This window comes from Aulonocara stuartgranti (assembly GCF_965226115.1).
Source record: "Aulonocara stuartgranti genome assembly, chromosome: 4".
Classification (NCBI taxonomy): domain Eukaryota; kingdom Metazoa; phylum Chordata; class Actinopteri; order Cichliformes; family Cichlidae; genus Aulonocara; species Aulonocara stuartgranti.
Genome location: NC_138942.1, coordinates 7257120 through 7283669, shown reverse-complemented (window position 1 = coordinate 7283669; position 26550 = coordinate 7257120). Strand labels below are relative to the sequence as shown.

Sequence of the window (26550 nt, the reverse complement as noted above, 5' to 3'; positions counted from 1 at the left end):
TGTGAGACCAGCAGCCAGAAGAGCAGGAAGAAAGAAGGAGGAGGGAGAGGATTCAGAGCGAGACAAACAGTGTGGCTGCAGTCAGGAGACACAAACGGAGAGAGAGGAGGAGATACGGAGAGAAGCGAAGGTAAGAAGGCAGCTTCTGTCCACATTGATCTGTTTAACACCTTTCTGTTTTTCAGAGTGAACGTAGGGTATCAGCTGGAAGAAAGGATGCTCTGCTACCCTGTACGAGCTCTCCTTTTCTTCCTCTGTCTGCCAGCTGACGGCACGCTGTATGTCGGGAGAGCAGAGCGCTGTAGCACTGCAGGGTGATGCAGAGAGATGGAGGAGAGAGGAAGAGGAGGGGTGTGGGGGAGGGAGGGATGGGCAGCATTATGCTCTACAGACATGAGGAAGTAAGAATAGAGAGATCAGGTGGAAGAGAAGTGGAAACAGGAAGAGATAGCAGACATCTGCCTCCGTTTTGCTGTGTAGAATTCAGGAAGTGGGTGTAGGGGGATTTAGGAGGGGGGGAGCCTTTTGTGTGACAGTGTGCAGGAGCAGGAGTGTGTCAGCTGTCAACATCAGTAGTTTCCCTCCATGTTGGAGATGATATAAGTTTCTGTCTGGCCACACCCTCTGCTTGCTCCTGTGAGATGAGATTAGATGATGGGAGGTTTTTGTGGTTGCGCAGAAGTGATGGTGTGAGCCTGGGAAGTAAGTGTGTGTGTGTGTGTGTGTGTGTGTGTGTGTGTGTGTGTGTGTGTGTGTGTGTGTGTGTGTGTGTGTGTGTGTGTGAAAAACATTTTGGATGTTGGCCAAAGATGCTTAGTATTGCCTCCCATTACTGTCAGTTCAGTGGATTAGCCGTATGTGAGCGGTGTTCATTCAGCGACAAGCCAAGCCGCTCAATCATGTGCTCACCGAGATGTTGCTCTCAGCTCTATGTGTGTGTAGAGACCAGCACGGATTCTCCAGTGTGTGTGTCTGTGTGTGACTGCCTGTGTCTTTATGTGTGGAATACTGTAGTGGAGCACACACAGCTGCAGCTGTATACAGATCGAGCCTTTAACCCCCGGCATGATTCCTCTTTACAAGTTCCTCACATCCATTTTTTAGTGACATGATACAGAAATAATATACTGTAAAAGCACACTGGACAGACAGAGACCGAATGCTCCTGAAGCAGGGCTGACCCTTGCCATCTGGCAAACTGAAACAGTCTCTGAAAGGCAGCACACTTAGAACAGCTCGACCAAGCATTTGTTGCTTTAGTATCTATACCGAGGCATATTACAGCAAAGTAGACAATGCATTTTCATTAAGCACTGCTATGTTCAAGAGGGGGTTTCTAATGATTCCTACACACAGGCTTCACAGTAAGCACTGCAGCTGGCCTATTTTGTGTTGTAACAGCTTCGGATATACACAGAGAGCAAGGGCATAGTCTCTGTGCACAAAAACAATAACAAGCAGCACCACGATGACTGAATGGAAATATACTGTGACAGGAATCAACAGTCTGAATGATTCCAGATAATACTGTATGAAATATATAATATTTATGATGGCAAATCAGTTCTTTGTTATTGAAAATAATTACCAAAGAGAGTTTTAGCCCTGTTTGTTGGCCTTTAATGGAAATATAATTCTGTCAGTTGCATAATGAGCAGCTTATTTCATATGTGAACAGACTCGTGTGTACCTATAAAACACCTTACCTACAAAGAACCTGGAACCTTTGAGAACAAGCAGGATATAAATTTTACATCCATACCTTCCAACTTCTGCTGGAAATCTTTTATCATACATGTCATGAAAATGCACTTTTTTTTTCCTGAAAAAGCCATTATTTAAATGTCTAAAAGAAATCATGTTTTTGGAAACTGTAAATTTAGGAGGTAATAGCAACAAATTAAATAATAATTAAATAATTAAAAGAATTAAATTAATTGTTTGCGTCCTTGGAGCAGTGAGAAGTCGTCTTGTTTCCATGTAAAATTAGATTTATTATTTTAAATTGAATATATTTAAAGTAAGACTGATTTGAAACAATTTTCTTACATTTTATATTGAAAAATCTTACAAAACCCTGGATCCTTTAAAGGAAAGAGGAAAGCTCTCCCTCTGTTTGTTGCAGGAGAGCAGTGGCTGCTCTGTAGCTCTCTTAGGGCTAAGATTTTGCTGGATGAGGCGTCACAGAGACTCGAAGCGACCTGATAAAACTCTTGGCAGTGCGCTGAGTACTTTGAGGGCCAGTGACTCTCATGGTGAACCGCCTGATATCATGCCACCCCCGGGGCTCGTGACTGAATGCAGAGGAATAAAAGGCTTGTGGACCAGCTGTGTGGTTCTAACAAAGATAAAAGATGAATCAGGACAGAAGAGTGGAGGAAAAGTGAGAGCAGGATGTGGTGGGAGGAAGATAGAGGATGTCTGAGTATGTTGGTTGTGTGCTCACGCGGGGTGTAACCTGTTTGTTTTCTGTTAATGTGAGTATCACTTTGGATAGAAATCACTGAAATTGCTGTTTAGAATATTTTTGATTTTTAAATGTTTTATTTAAGGCAGGATTATGTTATTAAAGCAGTAATAGGAATGTTTGCATTTTAGCAAAGTCCAGAAGAATACTATATGACGAAAGCTGTTATCTGGTCAGCTGACTTTTGAGCTGTGGCTTCACCACTCCATCGTGTTTATGTGATCTGCAGTTAAGCTCTTAACTAGATTTCAAGAGACATCAAACGTCATTTTTGCTGGAACAAAGTGCAAAAAACGTAATGTCTGAGTCTATTTCTGGATCAGTGACGTTGGGCGATTTGGTGATTGTAGTCCTGCTGATGTTTTGAGCTACAACAACATGAACTCAACTGTGCAGGATTTCAGAATTCAGGGTGTGACAGAAGAGGCTGATATAAATATGCATGTTGACGGTGGATCTTCTGGCGCATTTCATACCAGGCCTCAAGATATCAAAATGAGAAGAAATTTCAGACTAAAATACATCATTACAATGCACAAGACATCACTGCAGTCTGAGGTTTTGCCCTTAAATCCACATTAAATGTTCACAATGTTGTTTAAAATCTCCACCAAGTTTACACATGTAGCAGGTTTGTTCACTCAGCATCTTCCGGTCTCCTAGGAGTGCTCGCTTAATGGGCTGGGTTTGAGTTGTGTTGTGAATGATACAAACTTTGACCAGAATGCTGAATGTGCAGCATAAACAGTATCTTTGGATTTGCTTTGATTAAAAATGCTTTCTTTTTTAATCAAAGCATTTTTAAAAATGCTTTTTAACCCCCGTGACCTTGAATTTGATAAGTGGAACTTTAAACTTTGTGAATTTGATGCACTGTTCGGCTGTAAACGTCTTGACAACACTGACCTTTGAGGTAGCAAAGAGTTAAAAGCAAACAGGTGTTATAAACTAATGCGTAGCATAGTATATGTAGTATGTGTACTAGCTTTTAGCTTTCTGGATTAATCCTAAGCTACTAATACTGTAAGACAGCAAATGATGATTAACTTTAACATACTGGTTCTTTAAAACCAGGTTCTATAAAACTATTGCATATAAATGATAGACATAGCCACCCATGTGTAATCCTCTAGCTTTGAGTTTGGTATTTTGACTGTCAACATATTTTTGGCAAACAAAACCTAAAAAAAAACTAAACTGCTTTAAAGACAGCTCAATACAGAACATAAAGAAAGGATCTCCATCTGTGTCTGTGTGCCTTTTAGTGCATATCCTTAAACATTAATACAATGTAAATGGAGCGTTATTGATAATCAATCAGCAGACGGTCGCTATGATGGGGTAGATTAACTACTGAAACCAAACCTGTGTTTTTACTGGAGAGCAAACATGTTTAATTCTTTTCAGTTTTTAAAGTGGGATATTTTAAAAATGCAACCCCTGAAGGAACTGAACAGCTATTTGTGGTTTTGGCTTGTGTACACAATTTTTCATCTCTTTTCAGAGCTAGTATTTAAAAAACAGACTTTGATTAGCATAATTTTAGCAACAATCCATTTTCTAAACCAGTTAGGCAGCTGGGGGTTGTGTGGAGACTGGGGCCTATCCTAACTGCCACCAAGAGACTGGGTACCCCTGACCAGGTCACCAGTCTACCACACAGGTCTAATGAGGTGACACAGACAGCCACAAGTAATCATATCCACACCTACAGTAAATTTAAATTCAACAATTAGGTAATATGCATGCACAGGAAGGCCTGACTTAATGAAGAAGTTAATGAAGAAAACTAGGAACCTTCTATTTACCATATAATTGCTGACATTAGTGCACATAGTAATAATGTATATTTTGATATCTTAGTGTAAATGTTTTAGCAGGAATACATATGCAGTGATTGTAACAAGAGCAGCAAAGGGAGATGCAATAAAGCACGAGCTTTTGATTGTTTGAAAGCTGCAGTTTCAATCGTCAGTTTAATTATTCAGAAACATATCACTTGGATGCAGTTTTTAGCAAATTAATCTTAAATTCATGAACACATTTTCTTTCGTGCCAAGTCGCTTTTGTTTTTGGATTTTGACATTGTGCGTGTTGGGGATAACAAATGATCTGAACAGATCCTTCTAATTACCAATAAAAGGCAAACATTCATGTAACATGCTGTAAGCTGCTGAAACAGCAAGTTCTAAACTGAGTCAAATATTTGGAAACAAACGTCAAGCTCCAGGATCCTGCACACATAGCAAGTTCTACATACCCGGGATATCTTTCCATTATTTGGAATCACTTACCGCTACACGGTAGATCAAGATACGCAGTCACACTAAGCTGGTCATCAACTTACTTTGCCAACCCAGGGCTTTCTGATCTTAGGTATGAAAGTAACACAGCTGCTTCAGATAAATCTACATGTGAGCGCAAAAACACTATATAGTAGCTAAGTGTTAAAAGAACTGTATAAACGCATGGTTATGCTTTAAAAGTTTTGGTCAGTAAAACAGAAAAAGAACTATTATGTTAATAAAAATTCGGCCTGTTTGATGGCAGGAAGAAAAGCTGGCAAAAATCCTAATTTTGTGAGTAAACAAACTTATCAACATTCCAATTATTATGACAAGGAAAACTCAAGTACGCCATTAAATTCATTCTTAAATTTGCATAAGACAGTTTTGTTTTGTTTTCCTTCCAGCTGGAGCCCAGGTCGTGTTTAACTGAGAGCGAGTAAGAACTAACAATTAATAAATAACACAATTCAAATATAGGCTTAGTTAATGTTCAATTGATATAATAGCTAATAATTAATAATAATCCAGTAACTATCCATGCACAAAGGTCTGAAAGATCTGACACTATTTTCTGAAGTAAGGGGTGATGTCATACTTGGTGATAGCTAATCTCTAGCAATAATAATAGTAATTATAATATAAGTTATCATGGCAGTGTAACCTGGTAAGAGCCCTGAAATTTTCTGGATAAAACAAAATCCTGGTTTGTGGTACAGGCCTCAGATCAAGTATCAATCTTTGTATGCTAATGAACCCAACAATAGTCATCACATATCAGTTTAGTTACATGTTTTGTTTTACAGTGTTTTTAAGGTCACTGTGAAGTTGTTCACAACCTTTTCCAAGTCAATTTAAACAAAAAACAAGCCCCTCTAAAACCCACTGTGTTCCACCATCAGCACTAATAGATGAGCTTGCAGGTGAACGCTGAGTATTTAGCAGCTGCAGAATTAGATATTTCCCAAAGCAGAAACCCCAAATCATCAAAAGAAAAAAAATGCAGTCAGTTTAAAGGAGATTTGTGGATTTTTGGATCTGTATTTTTTAGTTTTTTTTAGTTTTATTATCAGACACTGGAAGTAAAAGTGAAGTAAAATCTCCAGTATGTCTGCGCGTTCAGTTTTGCCTGAGTCAGGCTGCAGAGTAGGAACTTAATTATTGATCCCACTTGCGGGAACTTTTCACTAAAGTAGCTTGGCTGCCTCCATGAGATGTTTGCTACATGGTGTCATGGCCATTGTTGCTGTTCTGACTTCTGAAGTGGTCCAAATCACACACAAAAGAAACAAAAAAATCAAAAGGAGACAGTGATAAAAGCTAAAAATGATAAAGACATCTAATCAAATGTGCAGGACTGACCCTGTAATTCTCTACAAGCATCAATACTTAAGCACAGTCTAACCATATATTTAATATAAATGAACTGCTTGCTCATTACAAAGGAGGATATTAAATTTTCATCAAGTAGAAGATAGTTGTGAGGAGATGAGAGGAAACCTTTAAAGCATTCTTTGATGTAAAAATGTATCAGTGAAAACAGTGACCACTAAAGCCAGTCTATCATTCCTAGAAACACAGAACTGGCATTTTGTTTTCTTCCTGTGAGTTAAGAAGTAAAATCTAGCTGACATAGTTAATAACAAAAGGTTGTCTCTTGTGTTGACAGTACAGAAAACAGTGCAGCCCCCTCCCTCTCTGCCTCCCCCACCTCCTGTAATATCATCTCTGTTCATTATTCATGAGCTCGCTGCTGTCTCTGCTGAAGTTAATCAAATTCTGATTGTGAACCATCAAAGGCCTTGAATAGATTTAAAAAATGCTTTAGGAGGAGTGAGACAGAAAGAAGAAGCAAAAGAGGCAAAGATGATCACACTTGCAGAGATTCAAGATCTCTCTGTACATAACAACATAATTCCAATTTCTAGATGCATGGCCCAGGTGCACATGTCAAAATACAGACGGAAACAGAAGATCCGTGTTCAGGTGTGATTTATTTAACTGTAAGAACAGCGCAGATGAAGAGAAACTGAGCCAGCTGCAGCTTGTTGATGTTGCTCTGTCCTAATTCAAGAAGTCTTCACTTGCGTGCTGCATATCAGTGATGATATATTTAGGTTACAGACCCTAAGAATACACTGCTGCTCTGTTAGCACACAGGAATGAATGCTGTTCTATGCCCTAATGACCACGGGTTGGCCACTGTAGTAATCCACCGCTTTGAATTGAATGCTCATCGCAACGTGCTAACATCCTCACTATGGTCACTGTTGGTGTGACTACCTGGTTTTATATTAGCATATATCCTATAGCATTAGCATTTACATTTTCTAATAGTGCTAAAGACAATTTTAAGTCTTTTTGTTGCAGTTTTGCCACAGTTTGAAGGGTTTAATTGTATTGCTAAGATATTACACTGTAAAATCGAATTAGGTGTGAGTATTGCAATAAATAAATAAACACGCAAGCTTGTTGTATTAGAAAAACTAAAGTACAGTTTACTTTAGATATTTAAGTTACGGTAGTACTTAGAATAACTTTATTATTTTGAGTGACGATACAAAATGAAGTAGTAAAGCTAACACAATAATTTTAAGTTCAGGGAACCTAAAGGAAAGCTTTGGAGTAACTCAGCTTTTGAGTACATGACACAAATTCAAGCCAGTTTAATCACTAGCCCTATATGACAAGCTTGTTAACTTTCCACTGAAAGAATTCTAGTACTCTTTCTATCAATATAAACATTAAATAAAAAATAATGTAAATCTAAAAATACATTTAGAACACTCACCAGGCTCAGTCGATGGCACTAGAACTTTTATTGCCACAAGTACTTCAGCCAAGATTCAAAACTGGATCGATCTAGTGAAGAATAAATAATTATATTTCCATTATTACTGCAGCAAAAACAAAGATATATATATTTAACCAGGAAGACTAATCTGTCTCTGAACACTGAACAAGATCCAGCTCTCTAAAAAACGTTATATCTCACCTCTGCTCTAAGCTCCTTATCCCCTTGTATTTCTAATCTTAGACTTGCTATTCATCACCTGTCCTCTAGTGACTACTGCTGAGGCCCAGTCACTCCACCGCCCAGCCTCCACCTTATGTCAGTTGACCCAAACTGGACTGGATGGATCCTCAGCCTGGATTTTGAAAATCCACCTGCTAATTTTAGCTTACTGCTTTCACCCCACTGGCTACTGTTAAACCTGCCTCTGGAAATCCACTGCTTCACACCTGTTTCTTCAATGTGACTGAGATTATACAGTAAAAAAAAAAAACAGCTAACATGCTGTGCTAACAGTACAGAAGCCAACGTTACTTCTTGGATTTATTTTCACTGACTGGATTTGTGGGTTGTGTATGTTTAGAAAAACACATTGCTTAAGTGTTACTACTTTTAAAGTATGATCATCTTTGATAGGTAGACAGACAGATTGATATATGGATTGATATTAGGGCCTCATACTGTGAGATATAGGCCTACTGTGTAAAGTGTTATTTATGCAAACAGTGAGAAAAAAAACAAAGGAAATATGAAAATTAAACTCTATCTTCTAATTTGCCATTTCCTGACATGACTAAAAGAAGTCCCAGAGTTCATAAATGTCCAACATAACTATGAGAAACAACTGAAAATACTAATACTCTTTGTTAATGTTTTAGCCACAGACTGCGGTTTTGGCTTTGCTGCAGTTTTCTGTTGTTCTGTCATCAGATTACAGTGTGACATGAGTGACTCTGTGGGGTTTTTTTGTTTTGTTTTTTTCATATTGATCCAGGTTTCCAAGTGAGGAAAGATGGAGAATATTGAATCAAGTGACAAAGTTATTGATTGGCTGGGACTGCAATAATGCAGCAGTCTGTGCTGGGCTTACACTAAATAGATCTTTGAGTCACTCACAGGTCTGAATACTGAAGAGTGCTGCCTTCGTTTGTTACTTTAACTTTTCATTTAGCCCTGAGAATCCCAACTAAAGTTGTTGCGCTCATCTGTCTCATTTATGATGGTAAATTCCTCAAGACAAACTGGGATAAGCACTGCTTGTTTTGTTTTTAATTAAAATAAGCCTCAGTTGTTCTGAATTATATTAAAAGACTTGTGACAATAGATGGCTTTTGGTTTTTATATCACTGAAATTATTCCTTCAAGCAAGGAAGGGTGGCTCTTTTTTATGCAGCAAGGAGGACAGATTTACAACAGCATAGTGTACTGTAAATATGTGATAGGCATCCCTTCGAGTCCTCGTATCAGCAGCTTCTTCCTTAGAGGTTTGACACACTGCTTGTTTCACACAGGTTTGTGCCAGAGTATCCCACTCTGCTCGTTTCACACATACCAACACAAGCTCAGACAGCCTAACGAGAGTCGGTGTGATTAATAGTACCAGCAGTGACTGTTTATCTTAGTAGTACTGCCCTATAATGCGAGCAGACGTGCAGATCCACACCTACACATTCACAGATGAGGTAACTACACTGCAAAATGGAAATTGCAACCCCGATTTATTGCTTAAAGTAGAAAAGAGGATGAAGTACAGCTATAATTACCAAACATGGGTTTCTAGGTACGTCAATCCTACATGCTCACACACAAACACACCCTTGCATTAATTTTTTTAGGAAGAAAGAAATTCTTTTTTTTTAATCACTCAATTAAACTTCTCGGAAAGCAACCGCCAGAGTCCAAGTGGAAGTGTGAGGAAATACTACTTATATTTTCTCCCCTCCCAGGTTTCCCCTCCTCACCTCACTGACCCATGAAAGAAGCCATGCCGGTTCTCACAGCAGGAGCGGGTAAGAAAAGCGAGCACAGATGCTCAACACATACTGTCCATACTGCTCAAGGCTAGCTGTGCCCCATCTGTTCATGCTAATATACATGATGGATTTTCTAATTCATGTCCTGTGCAGGGCTACATGAAACGTTGGCCCTGCTGACCTCTCAGCTGCGGCCAGATGCCAACCACAAAGAGGACATGGTGTTCCTCAAAGATGTCTTCAGTGAGAGGAGTTTGGGATACCTGATGAAGGTGAGGAATTATGATTCTTGTGAGGATGGTTCAAGCTTTACAAATGATAACTTGTAATATAATTATTTGGATAACTAATTTCTAAATTGAAACATCTATTATTTGTTTATGCAGTAAAGGTTTATTTTCTTTTTTTTGGATTACTACCTGACTTCATGGAACAGGAAATTGGTATCTAGTTTCTTTGTGAAACGGTGCAACTACAGTAGCATCATGCCAAAATGCTCCCAATGTCTTTATAGTCTGTCTATAGGTCTACAGATGGCATAATTTTATAAAAACAAAACAAAACTCAAAACAAATCCTAAAATTTGATCATTTTGATGTGCACGATAATAAAAGTGCAGAATTTGGAAATAAAACCAGATCACACAGCTTTCATCGGAGGTCTGCTCTTCATGGAAGTATGCTCCTGACATAAAATAAGCATCTGAAGACATTTGATCTCAATTATATGAGCATTCAGTCTGAATCAAAAGCATATACCAGTTATTTTTTTATTTGGCTTACTTTCGATGTGGTAGGTCATTCTACTTGTAACATATTACAGCGATGGGTAGAATAGTCAGGATTATGTACACTGACCATAGACTGTAGATAAAAGATGGACATAGTTTCCCATAATGCAGTGCATCAAACTGGCTTTTAGCCATTCTTTCTACTGACATACAGAGGGTGACTGTTTTGGTTGTATAAAAGTACTTGGTAAAAGGATCCAACTCACTTGATCTATGATCTCCATAAAGGCTAAAGCAAGGTACACTTTAGGGCAGGGTTGGTGGAACTCCAGGCCTCAAGGGCCAGTGTCCTGCAGGTTTTAGATCTGACCCTGGGTCATCACACCTGAATAAAATGACTAATTCATTACCAGGCCTCTGGAGAACTTCAAGACATGTAATTTAGCTATTTAAATCAGCTGTTGGATCAAGGACATGTCTAAAACCTGTAGGACTTTGGCCCTTGAGGCCTGGAGTTCCCCCACCCCTGCTTTAGGGCATGGATACCTTGGACAAGTTGGTTCAGAACTTGAACCAATCATGGTGGCTGTGTTCATTTGTTGTTGTTTTTTATATCTAGTTGATTTGAGGCCAGCGGATTTATGCTTATGTTTTGTGGCTGTTGGAAAAGAATGGCATGAAGCTGATACATGTTATGGAATATCATATTACTGTACTTCACCTTTTGGCCTAACTATGCAGCACTTTATTAAAATTCTTCCTTCTATACACTGATTGTGTTTTTTCCTAGATTCACGAGAAGCTGAGACAGTATGAGAGACAGAGCCCAACACCTGTCCTCCACAGTGCTTCCTCTCTGGCAGAGGATGTAAGTTCCTCACACAAACACACGCACGCACGCACACACACATACTGTAAATTACTTTTCCACTTGGGCACAGCATTCAGTCACCATGAGTTAGCTCCGACAGAGAAGCAATGTGGGTATGAAAAGTGAATTTTAATGTTCTCAAAGTGCTGAATCATCCCAGTGCTCCTCTAATGAAACTCCATATCCTGCTGCCCTGTTGCTCTCACCAGTTATCAGAAGAGCAAACTGCTGACCCTAGGTGCTTTCCACTTATCTTTCCCACTCTGCATCTCTGAATCTGTCTTCTGTTGTTCTACAATAAACTGTGTGTGTTACTAGTATACACATCCAGAGTTCATGTGTATTGGGATTGGCAGGTGGCAGAGGAGCTACAGAGTGGTTCGATGAGCACAGAGGAGAAGGAGCTGCTGAATTTGCTACTTTCCCCTCATCTTAAGGTAAACACATTTTCAATTAGTGGAGATTTTGTGGCAGTGACACACAAACTCTGATTTCATTCACCTCCTGTTGTGCTGGGTTGTTTCACTTGCACTCATATCAAACTGAAAATTCATTTCTGATGCAGTTCACAAGCTCGGGCAGATGTCAGACTGCTTTGTGTGCTTCCCGACAGCTGAACGTCAGCACTGTAATCTCAGCATGTATGTTTTCTGTCCCATCAGGCTGTTCTGTCAGTGCATGACACTGTAGCTCAGAAGAACTTTGACCCTGTTCTGCCACCGCTGCCGGACGACTTTGAGGACGATCTGGAAGAGGAATCTGTAAAGATTGTCAGGCTGGTAAAGAACAAAGAACCTCTGGTGAGTTGTGACGTAAAGTCGAGAGTGGGAATGAAACTAGAGAGCCTTCAAGAGAAGCAGATGAAACAGGAAAGGATTATGGGACGGAGACCTTTGGCCTCTTCTGCTAATGGAGTTGTTACTTCTTTGTACTCTAGGGAGCCACCATCAGGCGTGACGAAGCCACTGGAGCAGTGATAGTGGCTCGGATAATGAGGGGAGGTGCAGCTGATCGAAGTGGTAAAATGCTGTTCATTTTCTAAAAGCTTGTATATCTTATAACTACTATAACAATATCTGTGGTACCAGCCTATGAGCAAGAGGATGTTATATGATTATCAGGGGAGAAACTAAGAGCATTTTTTAAAGGTTCTCTATTTTTATTTTCAAATAAAGATCTATCACGTTATAAATTTAATCAACAATCAATTCACAAGAAGAAGAATTACTTTTATAAATGATGTCAGTATCTGTCTTTATAAAACCAACAATTGAGTAAAAGTGTACTCTTTGCTGCGTTTCTGTTGTTTTTAATAGTCAGAAAAGGGGAAACTGTCATGAAGAAAAACAGGCCCAGCATGAAACCAAACTGCTGTTGCAGTAATGTAGCGTAGCCTTGACCCAGCATGATGCCTCAAGAGCCTCCTGATTTTTACAGTGGTGTGGCTTCAGTTTTCTTCTTGCAACCAGCGAGAAGGAGATAAATAATTTCATTAAAATAAGCCAAGAAAACTTGATGTTCTAATGAACCCTCTGGTAGAAAGATTGCATCAGGACAAAACATTCAGCACAGTTGTTGGAAAAGCAAAAACCTCTTCATTAGTAAGTCATCGTGTACAACGTGCAGTGGTTACACCAGGAAAATATAAACTACAGAATGAAAGTAAGCAGTGAGTAATCTTTTTTTCTTGCTGTCAAGTGATGAAAAAATGCTCATCAGTATAATATCGTGGGCTCTGTGCTTCTATCCTGAGGGAGAAATATATCGACCCCCCTTCTCTCGTGCTCTTTGGTCGCATTGTTGTGGCTGCAGATAAACAGATCGCAGCCGAGGACAGAAGCTGCTCGTATCTGAGGATCTAACAACAGCGCTGATCTTAAGATACAAATGCTAAACCCCACAGACCCGGGAAGCACACTGAAGTCTCTTTGAACATCATTGATGTTTCTGCCAGCTCATCCAGCATGTACGCTCTTCACAGGTTTGGTGCATGTAGGAGATGAGCTGAGGGAGGTGAACGGGGTCTCTGTGATCCACAAGAGGCCTGATGAGATCAGTCAGTTGTTGGTAAGATGGACAGAAGGACATGTGAATGTTGGAATAACTCCACTAAAAAAACAAATGTCTTTTATCCATTAAAAATAAAGTTCACTGCAAGTTGACAGTTAAGTGTATTATATTTCAGTGTTTGTCTTTAATGTAAGGATGCAGTCATAATCTTCCCATGCTCTTGTTTATTTGTGATCCAGTCCCAGTCCCAGGGCTCCATCACTCTAAAGATAATCCCCGCTATTAAAGAGGAGGACCGGCTGAAGGAGAGCAAGGTGAGATAAAGTATGATGGATGGATGGGTTTCCTCTGATCTGCACTCAGTATTCAGAGTGCGCAAGGGAGAGAAAAAACAAAAAATGAAACACCTTTTATTGTGCTACGATTTACACTGAACAAAAATATAAACGCAACACTTTTGTTTTTGCTCCCATTCCCCATGGGATGGACGTAGAGACCTAAAATTCATTCCAGATACACAATATAACCATCCCTCCCAAACAGTGGTCACAAATCAGTCCAAATGTGTGGTAGTGGGCACATCTGCTATATTGAGATAATCCATCCCACCTCACAGGTGTGCCACATCAGGATGCTGATCTGACATCATGAGTAGTGCACAGGTGTACCTCAGACTGCCCACAACAAAAGGCCACCCTGGAATGTGCAGTTTTGTCTCACAGCAAAATGCCACAGATGCCACAAGCAATGAGGGAGCGTGCAATTGGCATGCTGACAGCAGGAATGTCAACCAGATCTGTCGCCCGTGCATTGAATGTTCATTTCTCAACCATAAGCCGTCTCCACAGGCGTTTCAGAGAATATGGCAGCACATCCAACCGGCCTCACAACCGCAGACCTCGTGTAACCACACCAGCCCAGGACCTCCACATCCAGCAGGTTCACCTCCAAGATCGTCTGAGACCAGCCACCCAGACAGCTGCTGGAACAATTGGTTTGCACAACCAAACAATTTCTGCACAAACTGTCAGAAACCGTCTCAGGGACGCTCAACTGCATGCCCGTCGTCCTCATCGGGGTCTTGACCTGACTCCAGCTCGTCGCCGTAACAGACTTGTGTGGGCAAATGCTCACATTCGATGGCGTCTGGCACGTTGGAGAGGTGTGCGCTTCACGGATGAATCATGGTTCACATTGTTCAGGGCAGATGGCAGCTGAGAATGTCCCAGTTCTTGCATGGCCAGCATACTCACCGGACATGTCACCCATTGAGCATGTTCGGGATGTGCTTGACCGGCGTATACGACAGCGTGTACCAGTTCCCACGAATATCCAACAACCTCGCACAGCCATTGAAGTGGAGTGGACCAACATTCCACAGGCCACAATTGACAATCTGATAGACTCCATGCGACGATGTGTTGCACTGCATGAGGCAAATGGTGGTCACACCAGATACTGACCGGTTCTGGGTCCCCAGACCCCCAATAGCGCAAAGAACTGCACATTCCAGGGTGGCCTTTTGTTGTGGGCAGTCTGAGGTACACCTGTGCACTACTCATGATGTCAGATCAGCATCCTGATGTGGCACACCTGTGAGGTGGGATGGATTATCTCAATATAGCAGATGTGCCCACTACCACACATTTGGACTGATTTGTGACCACTGTTTGGGAGGGATGGTTATATTGTGTATCTGGAATGAATTTTAGGTCTCTACGTCCATCCCATGGGGAATGGGAGCAAAAACAAAAGTGTTGCGTTTATATTTTTGTTCAGTGTACATAATATTCAGTCTTTGTGTGAACTGCTGAAAGTCCAAATCCAAGGAGATTTCAAATGTGGTTTTTGGCATTTAAGCAACGACAGTGTCTGTTTACACTGAATAAAACATGAAAGATGGTAACCCTGTGGTAACCCCATTTAATTTCAGCAAATAATATTTATATTATATTTAAATTTTTAAATATAATTGTGGTACAATCACCTTCTCACTTTGCCCTGTGTTTTACATCCAGGACACTCTGCTCAGATAACTCTAAACCCTAAAATATGGTGTTTCCACCACCTTGTGCATTTGACTCCAGGTGTATATGAGAGCCTTGTTTGACTACATCCCCTTGGAAGACAAGGCCACACCCTGCCAGGAGGCGGGACTTCCCTTTAAACGAGGAGACATCATTCAGGTTGTGACGCAGGATGACCCCACTTGGTGGCAGGCCAAGCGTGTGGGAGACAGCAACCTGCGTGCTGGACTCATCCCATCCAAACAGTTTCAGGAGAGGTGAGAACGCTTAGAAGAAGGTCTTGTCTTCACAATTAAAATGAGCCTGATGTCACAGAAGCTGAACGGTTCACCCATACACCAACGGATATTTATTTTACCCAGACAATAATCTTTTAAATCCACATTCATGTGTTCCACTTTAAAGGGTCAACTGTGATTAGACAGAGCATCAGATCATTGTGGAATAAATTTAGTTGAAACTCTGACTTGAATAGGCATGCGCTGAAACTCTAAGTGTCAAAATTGCTGTTAAAATGATCTCAGCTGATCTCCAGCCAAACACCGCAGCATCTGGTGGATTAATAACCATAGCTTAAACACTGAGAGAGATATGGTTCAGAACTACCTAAAATTGTTTTTTTTTTCATGTTTGGGACAAACCGATTAGGGTAAAACTGGATTACATTGATTGTCACTGAACAAAAGTGGCATGAGCTCAGGTCTGCTCATCAGGGATGGATTACTGAATAGGCCCAGATGTCTTTTTGTAGTGATTGTTGCCATTTCTTGCTGGATAGGCTGGATAGTCCAATCACAAAGTAAGCACAAAAAATGTGCAAACTGCTGTCTTATTTGTCTCTGCCCTCATAATAAAGCCATCCATCCATGTGTTGTATATTCCTCTGCCTTTTCAGATTCACGTCTTTTAGTCCTGACAGTCCCCCCTTACTTTTTGCTTACTCTCTTTCTGCCTTTATCGTCTCTGGTTCTTTGTTCCACTGCACACTTCCCCAGGCGACTGGCCTACAGGATGAAAATGGGCACACTCCCGAATCCAAAATCCCCTAAAAAGTCTCTCTGTAAGTTTCTGCTTCCTAGGATTTCAGTGCATCTTTTTATAGTAACAATTTATGACTGACACTATCTCTCATTATCAGCTCTCCATTCTCTACTGTGATTATATTGTTTCACTGGCTTTCATTTTTCTAACCTTTTTTTGGTTATTAATTAGAACTCTCACAGCCATTAGTATCAACTGTACATTCCCTAAATGCTGCAGTGTAGACAGGTTTTGAAAAAAAGATTAGAGTTGGAGGGGAAGAAAGACACTGGGAGGGATCACACATATGAATTAATCTCTTTCATGTTCAGTCCATCTGGCCAGTAAGGAGGCTGCAAATTCAGCTTAACTCAGACTCTGTAACAACAGTCGTCCGGTGGGAAACAAAGCCCTGTTAATATGCTGCGCTTCTCACTTTTCCAGTTGATACTATAGTGGATTCATGTAAACAGCCAGGTGAGTGGATGATGTGAGCGGTGGCTCTTCGTGGCACATAAGCTGCAGGCGATCCGATTAGGCGGGAGCTGCGTGGAGACAACAAGAGCTTAGCAATATGGCAACTAGCCCTGCTATGCTGCACAGCAGCAAACCTGCGAGGTCTCTTCTGTCTCAGCCTCCATCCACACTCCCCCAGCTCTCTTTATTAATTCCACCCAATCCCAGCAGGGGCTTTAACATGCGGGTCCCCCTCCTCGTCTCAGAGTGACGTCAGTTTAAGGCCAATCTCCTAAATTTAGACTAGCTTTCCTCTGTAACAAATTTCCAACGTTCCTAGAGATTATCAGCACAAAATAATTTTTACTTTAACCGTGCTTAACATGTTACTCTGCCCTTCACTGCTGCATCAGATGATCCAGGATGTGATAAAGGTTGGTATATGTGCAGCCACAAACACAGCAAAACAACCAAACACAAACTACAGAGTAATATTGCCGTTTGTGTGCATATTCGTGTGTGTGTGTGTGTGTGTATGTGTGTGTGTAAAGCTTGCATGTGTGCTACTGGGGTGTGCATTTGGGATTTCTACAGCTTCCAGCTTAATTCCTTCCCTCCTACCAGACCAGAATAGAGATTCTTTGTGTGGCTAGTTTGAGTGTGTACGTGTGTGTGTGTGTGTTTCTTTTGTATCAGGTAAGGTGCAGGCAGAACAGCATCCCTGGAGACTTTCGTCTAGCAGAGATTGTTGAATAGAACAATACCTCCACCCCTCTCTTGCATCAACCTCACCTCTTATTATCTGTCTTTTGTTTTTCCATATTTGTCTTTACATGAACGTTTCCTGTTCCCCTTTAGTCTATTAAAGAAGCGTAGAAAGCACACATTTTGCTTAGGAATTACAGATGGGTTTGTATAGGCAGTTTGTACACAAGCTGCACATCTTTGGGGACACAGAGCTTGTTTGCGTGTGTGTACACAGAGATCTGTCTAATAGCTGACTCACATACAGATGTAGAGCCATCTCTCTTCTCTCCCTTCTACTTAAATCTCTTTATCAAGCCTTTGTTTAGTGGCTGTTGCCTCTAACAGCACATCTTCATCATCTCTTGGCTGCCCTTCCACTCTCTCCTCCTGCTGTCTGCCTGCCTGCCTGTTGCCCGTTGGGCCCTGCTTCCCCTCTACAGCTACCATGGCCCGCCCACCCCTTTCTTAAACTCTTCCACAACCCTTATTCCTCAACTCTTCCAGGTCTCTTACCCTATGCTTACCCCCCTCTTTTCCCTGCTTGCCTCCCTACAGAGGACTGTGACTGTGAGGGCTATTTCAATGGACAGTACATAGGTGAGAGTGTGCACATCTTTCTCCACCTCCTTCTCCCTATCTGCTCTGTGCCTGCTGCAGCCTGGCTGTGTGCTGGTTCCCTGGGTGCTTTGGGCTGGGGGCCAAAATAACTGCTTGGAAGGTTGTCTCTTCGGGGGCCAGGGTTGAGGGATAAGAGCAAGGGTGAAGGTTTTGAAGGTTCAAAAAAGATGGTTTTCACAGCAGTCCAAGAAATTAGATGAGGGTCAGTGATTCATTTCTGATAGCTGAAGAGACGGTAGATATGCATGTGAGTGAGACACTTAACTGCTACAGTGTAAAGTGAGGAAGGGCAAAGGAAAGTGTAGGGAGTACCGTCTCACACTCACAGCAGGTGTTAGTAACAGAGTTGCCTCTTTGAAGACTCCACTGAATAATTAGTTAGGAGAGAGTTTAGGGATGCATCACTGTGTCAGCTCCTGTGGTGCAGACTGTACAGTTCTACATTATGCAAAACAAGTTATTATTTTGTTAGAAATTTCCTGAAGGAAAAAAGAGAAAACAGCTCGCTACTTGGTGCTGTTTAAAGCACAACTTTCGATTTCAAGCTACTGTGCTTCCACAGCATCTCTTTCAATGTCATGGAAGGACAATTTGAAAAATCCACATTCAGGTGGGGGATTTTTTTGCACATTGTTAATTGGACGTTTATCCATAAAATCACTGGTCACTTTGTTAGTGCTATTGCTGGGTTGGACCCCTTTGGCCTTAATTCTTCAGCGGAATAAAAATGAACAAGGAGCTGCAAACATACCAGCAATATTGGTTCATATTAACATGATGGCATCACATCATTGTTGTTCCAGATTTGTTGGCTGCATCTCCATGATGTGAGTCTCTCATTCCATCACATCTAAAAAAGTGCTCTAATGCCTCTGGAACTGGGAACAGTGGAGGCCAGGTCAAGAATCCAGTTTTAGATTATTTCAGCTTTTTGGCATGATATGTTTTGCTGCTGGAAGCAGCCAGAAGATGTGTACACTGTGCGGATAGACGGAGGATATGGTGTTTAAATGATGCTCATTTGGTACTAAATTAGATTTGGGATCCCCTACACCCTTACATTACCAACATCCTCCTTATTTAAGGCCGGATGGCTCCATGGTTTCATGTTTATGCCAAATTCTGACCTTAGCATCCTAATGTCAGATGCCAGTTTTACTAAGCCCATGTCACTTCCAGCTTCACCTTCCTGGTCTTAGCTAACAGAAGTGGCACCCAGTGTGGTCTTCTGCTGCTGCAGTCCATCTACTTCAAGGCTAAAAGTGCTGTGCATTCAGACATGCTCTTCTGCATACCTTTGGTTATAACGAGTGGTTATTTGAGCTAATGTTGCTTTTCTATTAGCACAAACCAGTCTGACAATTCTTCTTTAACGTCTTGCATCAACGAGACATTTTGTCCCAGACAACTGCAGCTCACTGGATATTTTCTCTCTGTAAACTCAGGAGATGTTTGTGTGAGAAAATCCCAATAGATCAGCTCTTTCTGGTATACTCAGACCACCTTTAATCCCCGTTCTGGTGCTCGGTTTGAACTTCAGCAGGTCGTCTTGAGCACGTCAACATGCCAAAATGTTTTGACCAATTAGATATTTGGTTTAACGACCAGTTGAAGTAGAGTACCTAACAAAGTGGCCGGTGAGTGTTTTTTGCAAATGTAACACTGACATAACATGAAAAAAAAGTAGTGCAAAAAATAATTGTGTAACTTTTATTTTTTTTACTATATCTTTACCTCAGTAGGACTTAAATTCAACAAATGTGCTGGTTTTGTTCTTGCCTTTATTATTACTTTTATCATTATTATTATTATTATTATTCACTAAATACTGAAACTGTTAGAGAAAGATTTTTTTACTTGATATAAGTATAAATGAACTCCTAGCATACTGAGCTGGCTAATGTGTAGCATATAGTTCAATAATACAAATCTATAAAATAATCTAATAGCTAACGACAAAGTAGTTTATAAAATGTTGCTTACTGTATTTAAATGGACAACTAGGCCAAAGGTATGTTGCAATAAGCAATCTTTACTAACGTTACGCTTTGGAAGAGGGCAAAAAAGGAGTCCCCAATTTTCTTCCTGTGCTCTTTAGCCTTCCGCTGACCTTCACTCCCTCACCCTTCTTTAACCCAGCCTGACCCCTCATCTGCTCCCCCATCCTGTGAGCTGCTGTAATAAGTGTGACAACAAGGAGCGATCTAAACACAGCCCTTTCTCACTGTAACACAAAATACTTCAGTAAACAGTATTTGTGCTTCCCGTTAACCTGCTTGGAGCTGTTAAACCCTTCCCATTCTCATCCCTCCCCCCACCGCCTTCACCTTGCAGTGTTTGGATCCCCTTAAACCTGCCCCTCCCTCCTGCCCTGCATCTAACTAACTGTCCCTGCTGCTCTGGTTGGTGCACTGCTTACCCCTACCCTCAGAATCAACCCCTTCCCCCATCCTCTCCCCACCCACGAGGGCCCTGCTGCGTTGGACGCATTGCACACTCAACCAGGCACGTTTGTTGCTTGTTCACCCTGTGTGGAGGTGTGAGGCTGGGTTGTGTGATGCTCTAACGCCAGTTATAGTCTCTCCTAAGTGTAAAGCAGTGGCGCCCTCCTGTGGCCAGGTGTTTTCCTGGGAATTTTATTCAGGTACAGTGCCCGGCTCATTCCTGCAGGTACACATCACTGACAGGGGAGGATACAGACAGTCCTGATCATGGGAGATCCAGTCTTTTCCTTTTAACGTGGCGTCTCCCAGGGCCAGGTTGTCCTGTCTGTCCTGCCTCAGCACTGTAGCCTTGTTGAAAGCAGCATGCTTTTTCTTAATACATAAAAGCAAAATGGTATTTACATTGGGTCACTAAAATCAGTTTTTAAATGCGAAAATTATCAAAATATGTAATATAACAGACTTTCACCTAATATATTTACTGTCAGCTGCATGTGATCCAATTTTTAGTTTAAGCATGACATCCAATTGGCTTCTACTTACAGTATATCTCACACTATCAAATATTATAATTGATATATTAAATATATTTGATATATAATATATATATATATAATATTATATATCAAATATTTAACTATTTGCACTTTCAATAGGATAGATCTATATTCATCCATGTGCACTCTATACAAAGGTTTTTAATGCATGATCTGTGGGTTGGTCTTTAATTTATCCAAAAGGTGTTTGTCCACAACTTTATCAAACTGCTGTGCACTAGTAAATGTTGTCGTACATCTGACCAAAGACCTCTTGTTTTCTGTTTCTTCTTCCTTCCCATCTGTGACCTCACTGTAGCTGGTTTGCGGAGGAGTTTCCGCCTGAGTCGTAAAGACAGGCAGGGATCATCAGGAGAGGGTTCTGATCCTGGAGAACCAGAGTTCCTGACCTATGAGGAGGTGACCCGCTATCAGCAGAGGCCAAATGAAAGGCCCCGCTTGGTGGTTCTGATTGGTAAGACTGAAAAGCACAAAAGGACTCCTTTGATGATTGTGACATCTAGTGGACTACAACTTGTGTTACAACATGCTGTCCTTTTGTTCACATGTATATTCACCATCTGTTTCCGAAAGGTTCTCTTGGAGCAAGAATTAATGAACTCAAACAGAGGGTGATTGCTGAAAACCCACATCGTTATGCAGTAGCTGTACCGCGTGAGTCACTCCACATTTTACACTTGCCTAAATGAATCGCCAAAACTCTAGAAATATCACTAAAGTACTCCTGTGTTCCCACAGATACAACCAGACCCAAGAAGCCGCATGAGAAGGATGGTGTAGAGTACCACTTTGTCACCAAACAGCAGTTTGATGCAGATGTTTTGAACAACAAGTATGTTTCCGTTGAATCCATGTTGAGTCGTGCAAGTTTGGTTTATTGTGTCTTTAAGAAAAGGTTTAATTCTTGCTGCACAGGTTCATAGAGCACGGTGAATACAAGGAGAACCAATACGGCACCAGTATCGAGGCTATCCGCTCTGTGCAGGCCAAGAATAAGATGTGTATAGTAGATGTGCAGCCTGAGGTAAGGGTCACATTACAGAGAACATCCTGTTTAATGTTCATCCAAAGAATCCACTGTCATAACATGTCACAATGAGTTACTTAGTCTGCAGGCAGCAGCACTTTACTGAGTACCTGAGTGGGCAGGGGCAGGCAGTCATGTCAGGCCTGCTCACCAAGCTGTTGACTTTGCTTCTTCCCAGCTCCTTCCTGACCTCTGTTTTCTCTGTTTGATGTAAACCTTCCACTACTCCAGGCTCTAAAGAGGCTACGGACATCGGAGTTCAAGCCTTATGTGATATTCGTCAAGCCTCGTGTTCCTGAGAGCAGACGTCGTCGCAGTGCAGCCACCTCCCCAGGAGGGGGCGAGCATGGCCGCATTACAGTGAGCCATGTTTCTCTAAGCAGTAACAGACGTCCTGTTAAAAGTTTCTTTTTAAATGTAGTTGGGCCTGTCATGCATTCTTTTGCTTAATAGATCAAAAGTATTGCACAATTCTTATCAACTCACAAGCTTTGTAAATACGCAGCAATCTCATTATACAAATGTACTATAGAATATCACTCCTGGAGCATTAAGCCAGTGCAAAACTGATGTGACACAAAAGATAGAAAATGGTCACTAACATCAATATATATTAGCGTATTTTTTCAAAGGACACTATCAATCCACAACATCCACTGTAAAGAAAAGAAAATTCTTTAATTGCCTTTCTTCAACAGGATGAAGACCTTCAGGAGATGCGTCAGTCTGCCATTCAGATTGATCAGCAGTATGGACACCTAGTGGACCGTGTCCTGATCAAGGAGGACTCGGCCAGTGCTTGTGCAGAACTGCGAGGTATTTTGGAGAGGCTGGAGAGAGAGTCCTTCTGGGTGCCTCTCAGCTGGGTGCGGACCTAAGCTTACCAACGCACTCCACAAATCGTTCCAGAAGAACTTCACAGTCTGTTCACCAAACCCTGCACTGGTCCTCTCCCAGAGAGCTGATATTCTTCTCTTCTCTAAAGGCCTGCTGGCCAGCCTTGGAGTCTGCTGAACTTCCTCTACATAGTCCTCTGAATGCTACAGGGCTGGTCAGTCAGCCAAAAATCAAGGCACCAAAGGGAGAGAATGATGTCAGAGGAATACCTCAGTTTTAAAGCAGGTTGGTTATTTAGCCCAAAAGTCACAGTCTTACTTCCTCAAACAATCACTACTTTGTCTTGTCATATTTATTCAGGTTTTGATTTCAATTTATTTAGTTCAAAGACAAGGATGGAAATTGTAGTTTTAAATGTTTGGTACTGCTCTCTTTTTTTAAACAGTCCCATATTTTTTCAACAGGTTCTCCAAAAGATTTCCACAGTTTAGACTGGCCAAAACAAACAAAAAAAAAAAAACCCCAGCTTAATAATAAAAAAAAAAAATGTATTTGTTAAGCTTGGAAAGAGTTTATAAAGTTAGGAAAAGCAAGGTTTTCATTCATGCAGAAATAAACCTTCAGGAAAATTGGATGTTAAGCAGAAAATATAGATTTACATAGTGGCAACCTTCCAAACAGTTATTTTGGCCCCCTCAGCCTAAAGGTTTACCCTCTTACATTGAGTTATTTTTATAGCCCCTTCTACATTCACTTTTCCTTCATCTTAAGTTGGATAAATGAAGTTTGCTGCCCACAAGGCTTCCACAGATAGAAAACAGAGGAAGCCCCGGCAGATAATTAGGTGGATCACAGCTCTACTGTATATGACCTCTTAAGAGCTGGCTGTCTTAAAAAATAATAATGGTAAATGGCCTGTATTTGTATTGCGCCTTACTAGTCCCTAAGGACCCCAAAGCGCTTTACACATTCAGTCATCCACCCATTCACACACACATTCACACACTGGTGATGGCAAGCTACATTGTAGCCACAGCCACCCTGGGGCGCACTGACGGAGGTGAGGCTGCCGAACACTGGTGCCAGTGTTCGGCACTGGTCACCAGTAATGATAATGATGATTTCTTAGAAAGACTGAAAACACGTTTGATTAGATGGGACGTGACTGTGCTGTGTGTCAAGAATGGTTTAAGTTGGTTTGAAATGATTACATTTTAGCAGTTATGTTTAAATGATAGAGTATCTTGTAGTTTATTGTGAGGCTGAAATACAAAAAAATAATTCTCAGCACAGGTGACAATTACAAAGAGACATCCAAGTTAATAACAGGTGGCAGAAATGAATGAATGCTTATCTTTGACAAATGACTCTTTGATGCCTGGCACTTCATAATTAAACTGCAGTTTTAATAAAAGTGATGAATACTGATATCAGCTAATAGACTTTTTCATCTTGAAGAAAATGTGGAGTTTCTCATTAACTGCAGCTGTTCTGGTAATTTATAGCAAACTAGTTACTTTGTTGAAAATATGGGACTCGTTAAAAAAAGCATAGCCCAAATGTTTTACTCCTCAAACTATTGCACTTCTAGCTGAGTGTGTCAGGTTTGGTCTCCCACTCAAAGGATTGCTCAGTCAGTCAGTTTATTGTGACTCCTGTTGGAGTACCTTTTGGTAGCATGTTTCTTAATTTCAAAGCTTTATTCAACTCAATGCCAATTGCAGAATGCTTCCTGTTTATTCCTACTGCTCATGCATCATGTAAAGTATAATCACACAGTGACCAGAACAAAATAAATACACGCAAAGTTAAGTGACTATCATTTGACACTAATGCATTCTTTTCACGCAAACAAAAACAAAACAAAATAATCAAACGGAATGTGAAAAAAGTATTTTCTACAAGAGTTTGTTTTTAAGAAATGCATGAAAAAAACTGATCATTTAACCGCAGTTGTAAATACTGTAAAAGTTACTCCTCTCGTGCCAACGAAAGATCTCGTAGCACTTCAATGCAACCTGTTTACCTTGGATCCCTGGGAACCCACATGAGTTTGTGTGTAAAATGATGTTGTGCACAAAGTCTGTGTGGATGGATGTCAGAGTGTGTTTACATGCACCAATCTGTGATGCTCCTTTACATGCAGAAATGGATTTTGTAGAGTTTTCTTGCAGATATCTGTATTTTTGACTGCAGAAGTGATGAGTACTCATTTGTTTTTTCATTACTGTTGTAATGTTGCGCTGAAAGACACTGTGTCCGGAAAATCTGAATTAGAACAGAACCAGTTTTTTTATTGAGTCAGAAAATAAGCAGGCTAGCCATCATTTCACCTTCTTTACTATGATGTCATTTTCTACTTCATCTGCTTCAAGTCATACAAATCTGAATTTGACAGTTCACATATCAATATTTTATATATCATACTTTGAGCTCTTCCAAGACCTATATAAAGTCTAAAATGGATTTAATCCGAACGTCAATGAAAGAAAAGGGTCAAGTTATTATTTTAATTACCAGCACTCATAATTTCTCAGCTGTATTTTAACATTTCCCTCCACTGGTTGTGAAAACATCTAGCCCAGTTTTTAATAGGCAAAAGCAAAATTCAATTACTAAGTCTTCCAAAGTAAATTCTCTTATAAAATTACCTCAGTTTATGATGATTTCTGGTAAAACACAAGGCAACTTTGTAAAAGAAATACTTCAGTAAGCTAACTAAGAGGACCCAGAACAACAGACTGTACATAAAAGATAGACATAGCCACTGACAGGCATAGGGATGGATATGACTGAGAACACTAAAGCTTAAATTACATCATGCTTCATCTTTTTTAATTCAAATGTGACCCTAATCTACAAAAATGAACATAAAGATGTGTTAATGAAAATCTGAAACTAACGACTGAGAGTATTAAGTAATATGAAAACTGTTACAAGCTATTAAATAAAAAGGAACGGGGCAGTTTTATTTGAACTCTATTGTGCCCCCTCCTTATCATTAGAAAACATTCATTGACTCTATACGCGAAACAATTTTCACTTAGAAGGAGAACCAGTGTACAGAAGGGGAATAACACCCAAAAGCTGTTTGTATCATTCTAAGACAGGCCTGAAAAATATCAACCTGTCCTTAAATGACACAAAATCAGAAAACCAATCAGACACTCAGACTGTGTCTCACTGGTGATTACAAAAAGAAATGACTGGTTGGAGAAAATTTCAGATAAACTGTCACTACTAGACTGGGATTTGATTGAATGTAAGTGTCTGTATGTGTGGTAAAAAAAAACTAAGCAGCTTCCAGAACCCTTCTGTCTTTTTTTATGCAATGAAATAATGTTTTTGATTGTTTTATGTGCTATATGAACCAAGAAACCTAGAATGTTGAGTTTGTATCCTGACATGTACAAAGTGCCATAATAAAGCTAGCTGATTCAAACTTTCAGTGTTTATTTAAATACAGTTTGGTGGGTTTTGCTTTTAGTGCTACAGCTTGCACTGACATTTTTAATGTCAAAATGTTGAATGTGTGCGTTTACCTGTCACTCACTCTCTTTAGTGCCAGTGCAATCTACAACACTGCCAGGAGTCCTGCCTTTGGTCCCAAAGAGCTCTCAACACATCGCATTTGTATTCTATCACCACTGTTTCTCCGGTGTTCTGATAAGTGGAGAGATTACTGTC

At 40.6% G+C, this 26550-nt stretch overlaps 1 protein-coding gene across 4 annotated transcripts; it reads left to right on the top strand.

Annotated features, from left to right (window-relative positions):
• Nucleotides 1-26300, top strand: LOC309704095 (MAGUK p55 subfamily member 3-like). 4 transcript variants are annotated; one of them, XM_082529055.1, is made up of 20 exons: nucleotides 1-130; nucleotides 9493-9555; nucleotides 9673-9791; nucleotides 11040-11117; nucleotides 11477-11557; nucleotides 11783-11920; nucleotides 12058-12139; nucleotides 13102-13187; nucleotides 13370-13444; nucleotides 15218-15414; nucleotides 16153-16217; nucleotides 17047-17067; nucleotides 17936-17977; nucleotides 20577-20642; nucleotides 21298-21453; nucleotides 21573-21653; nucleotides 21738-21831; nucleotides 21915-22023; nucleotides 22258-22386; nucleotides 22725-26300. In XM_082529055.1, exons 2-20 carry the CDS (start codon nucleotides 9519-9521, stop codon nucleotides 22902-22904), a joined length of 1836 nt encoding a protein of 611 aa, XP_082385181.1. In that variant the 5' UTR covers nucleotides 1-130; nucleotides 9493-9518; the 3' UTR covers nucleotides 22905-26300. The 4 variants fall into 4 exon arrangements, with proteins under 4 accessions (XP_082385181.1, XP_082385182.1, XP_082385183.1 ...); XM_082529056.1 differs by lacking the exon at nucleotides 17936-17977; XM_082529057.1 differs by lacking the exon at nucleotides 20577-20642.
• Nucleotides 26301-26550: the final 250 nt, after the last annotated feature.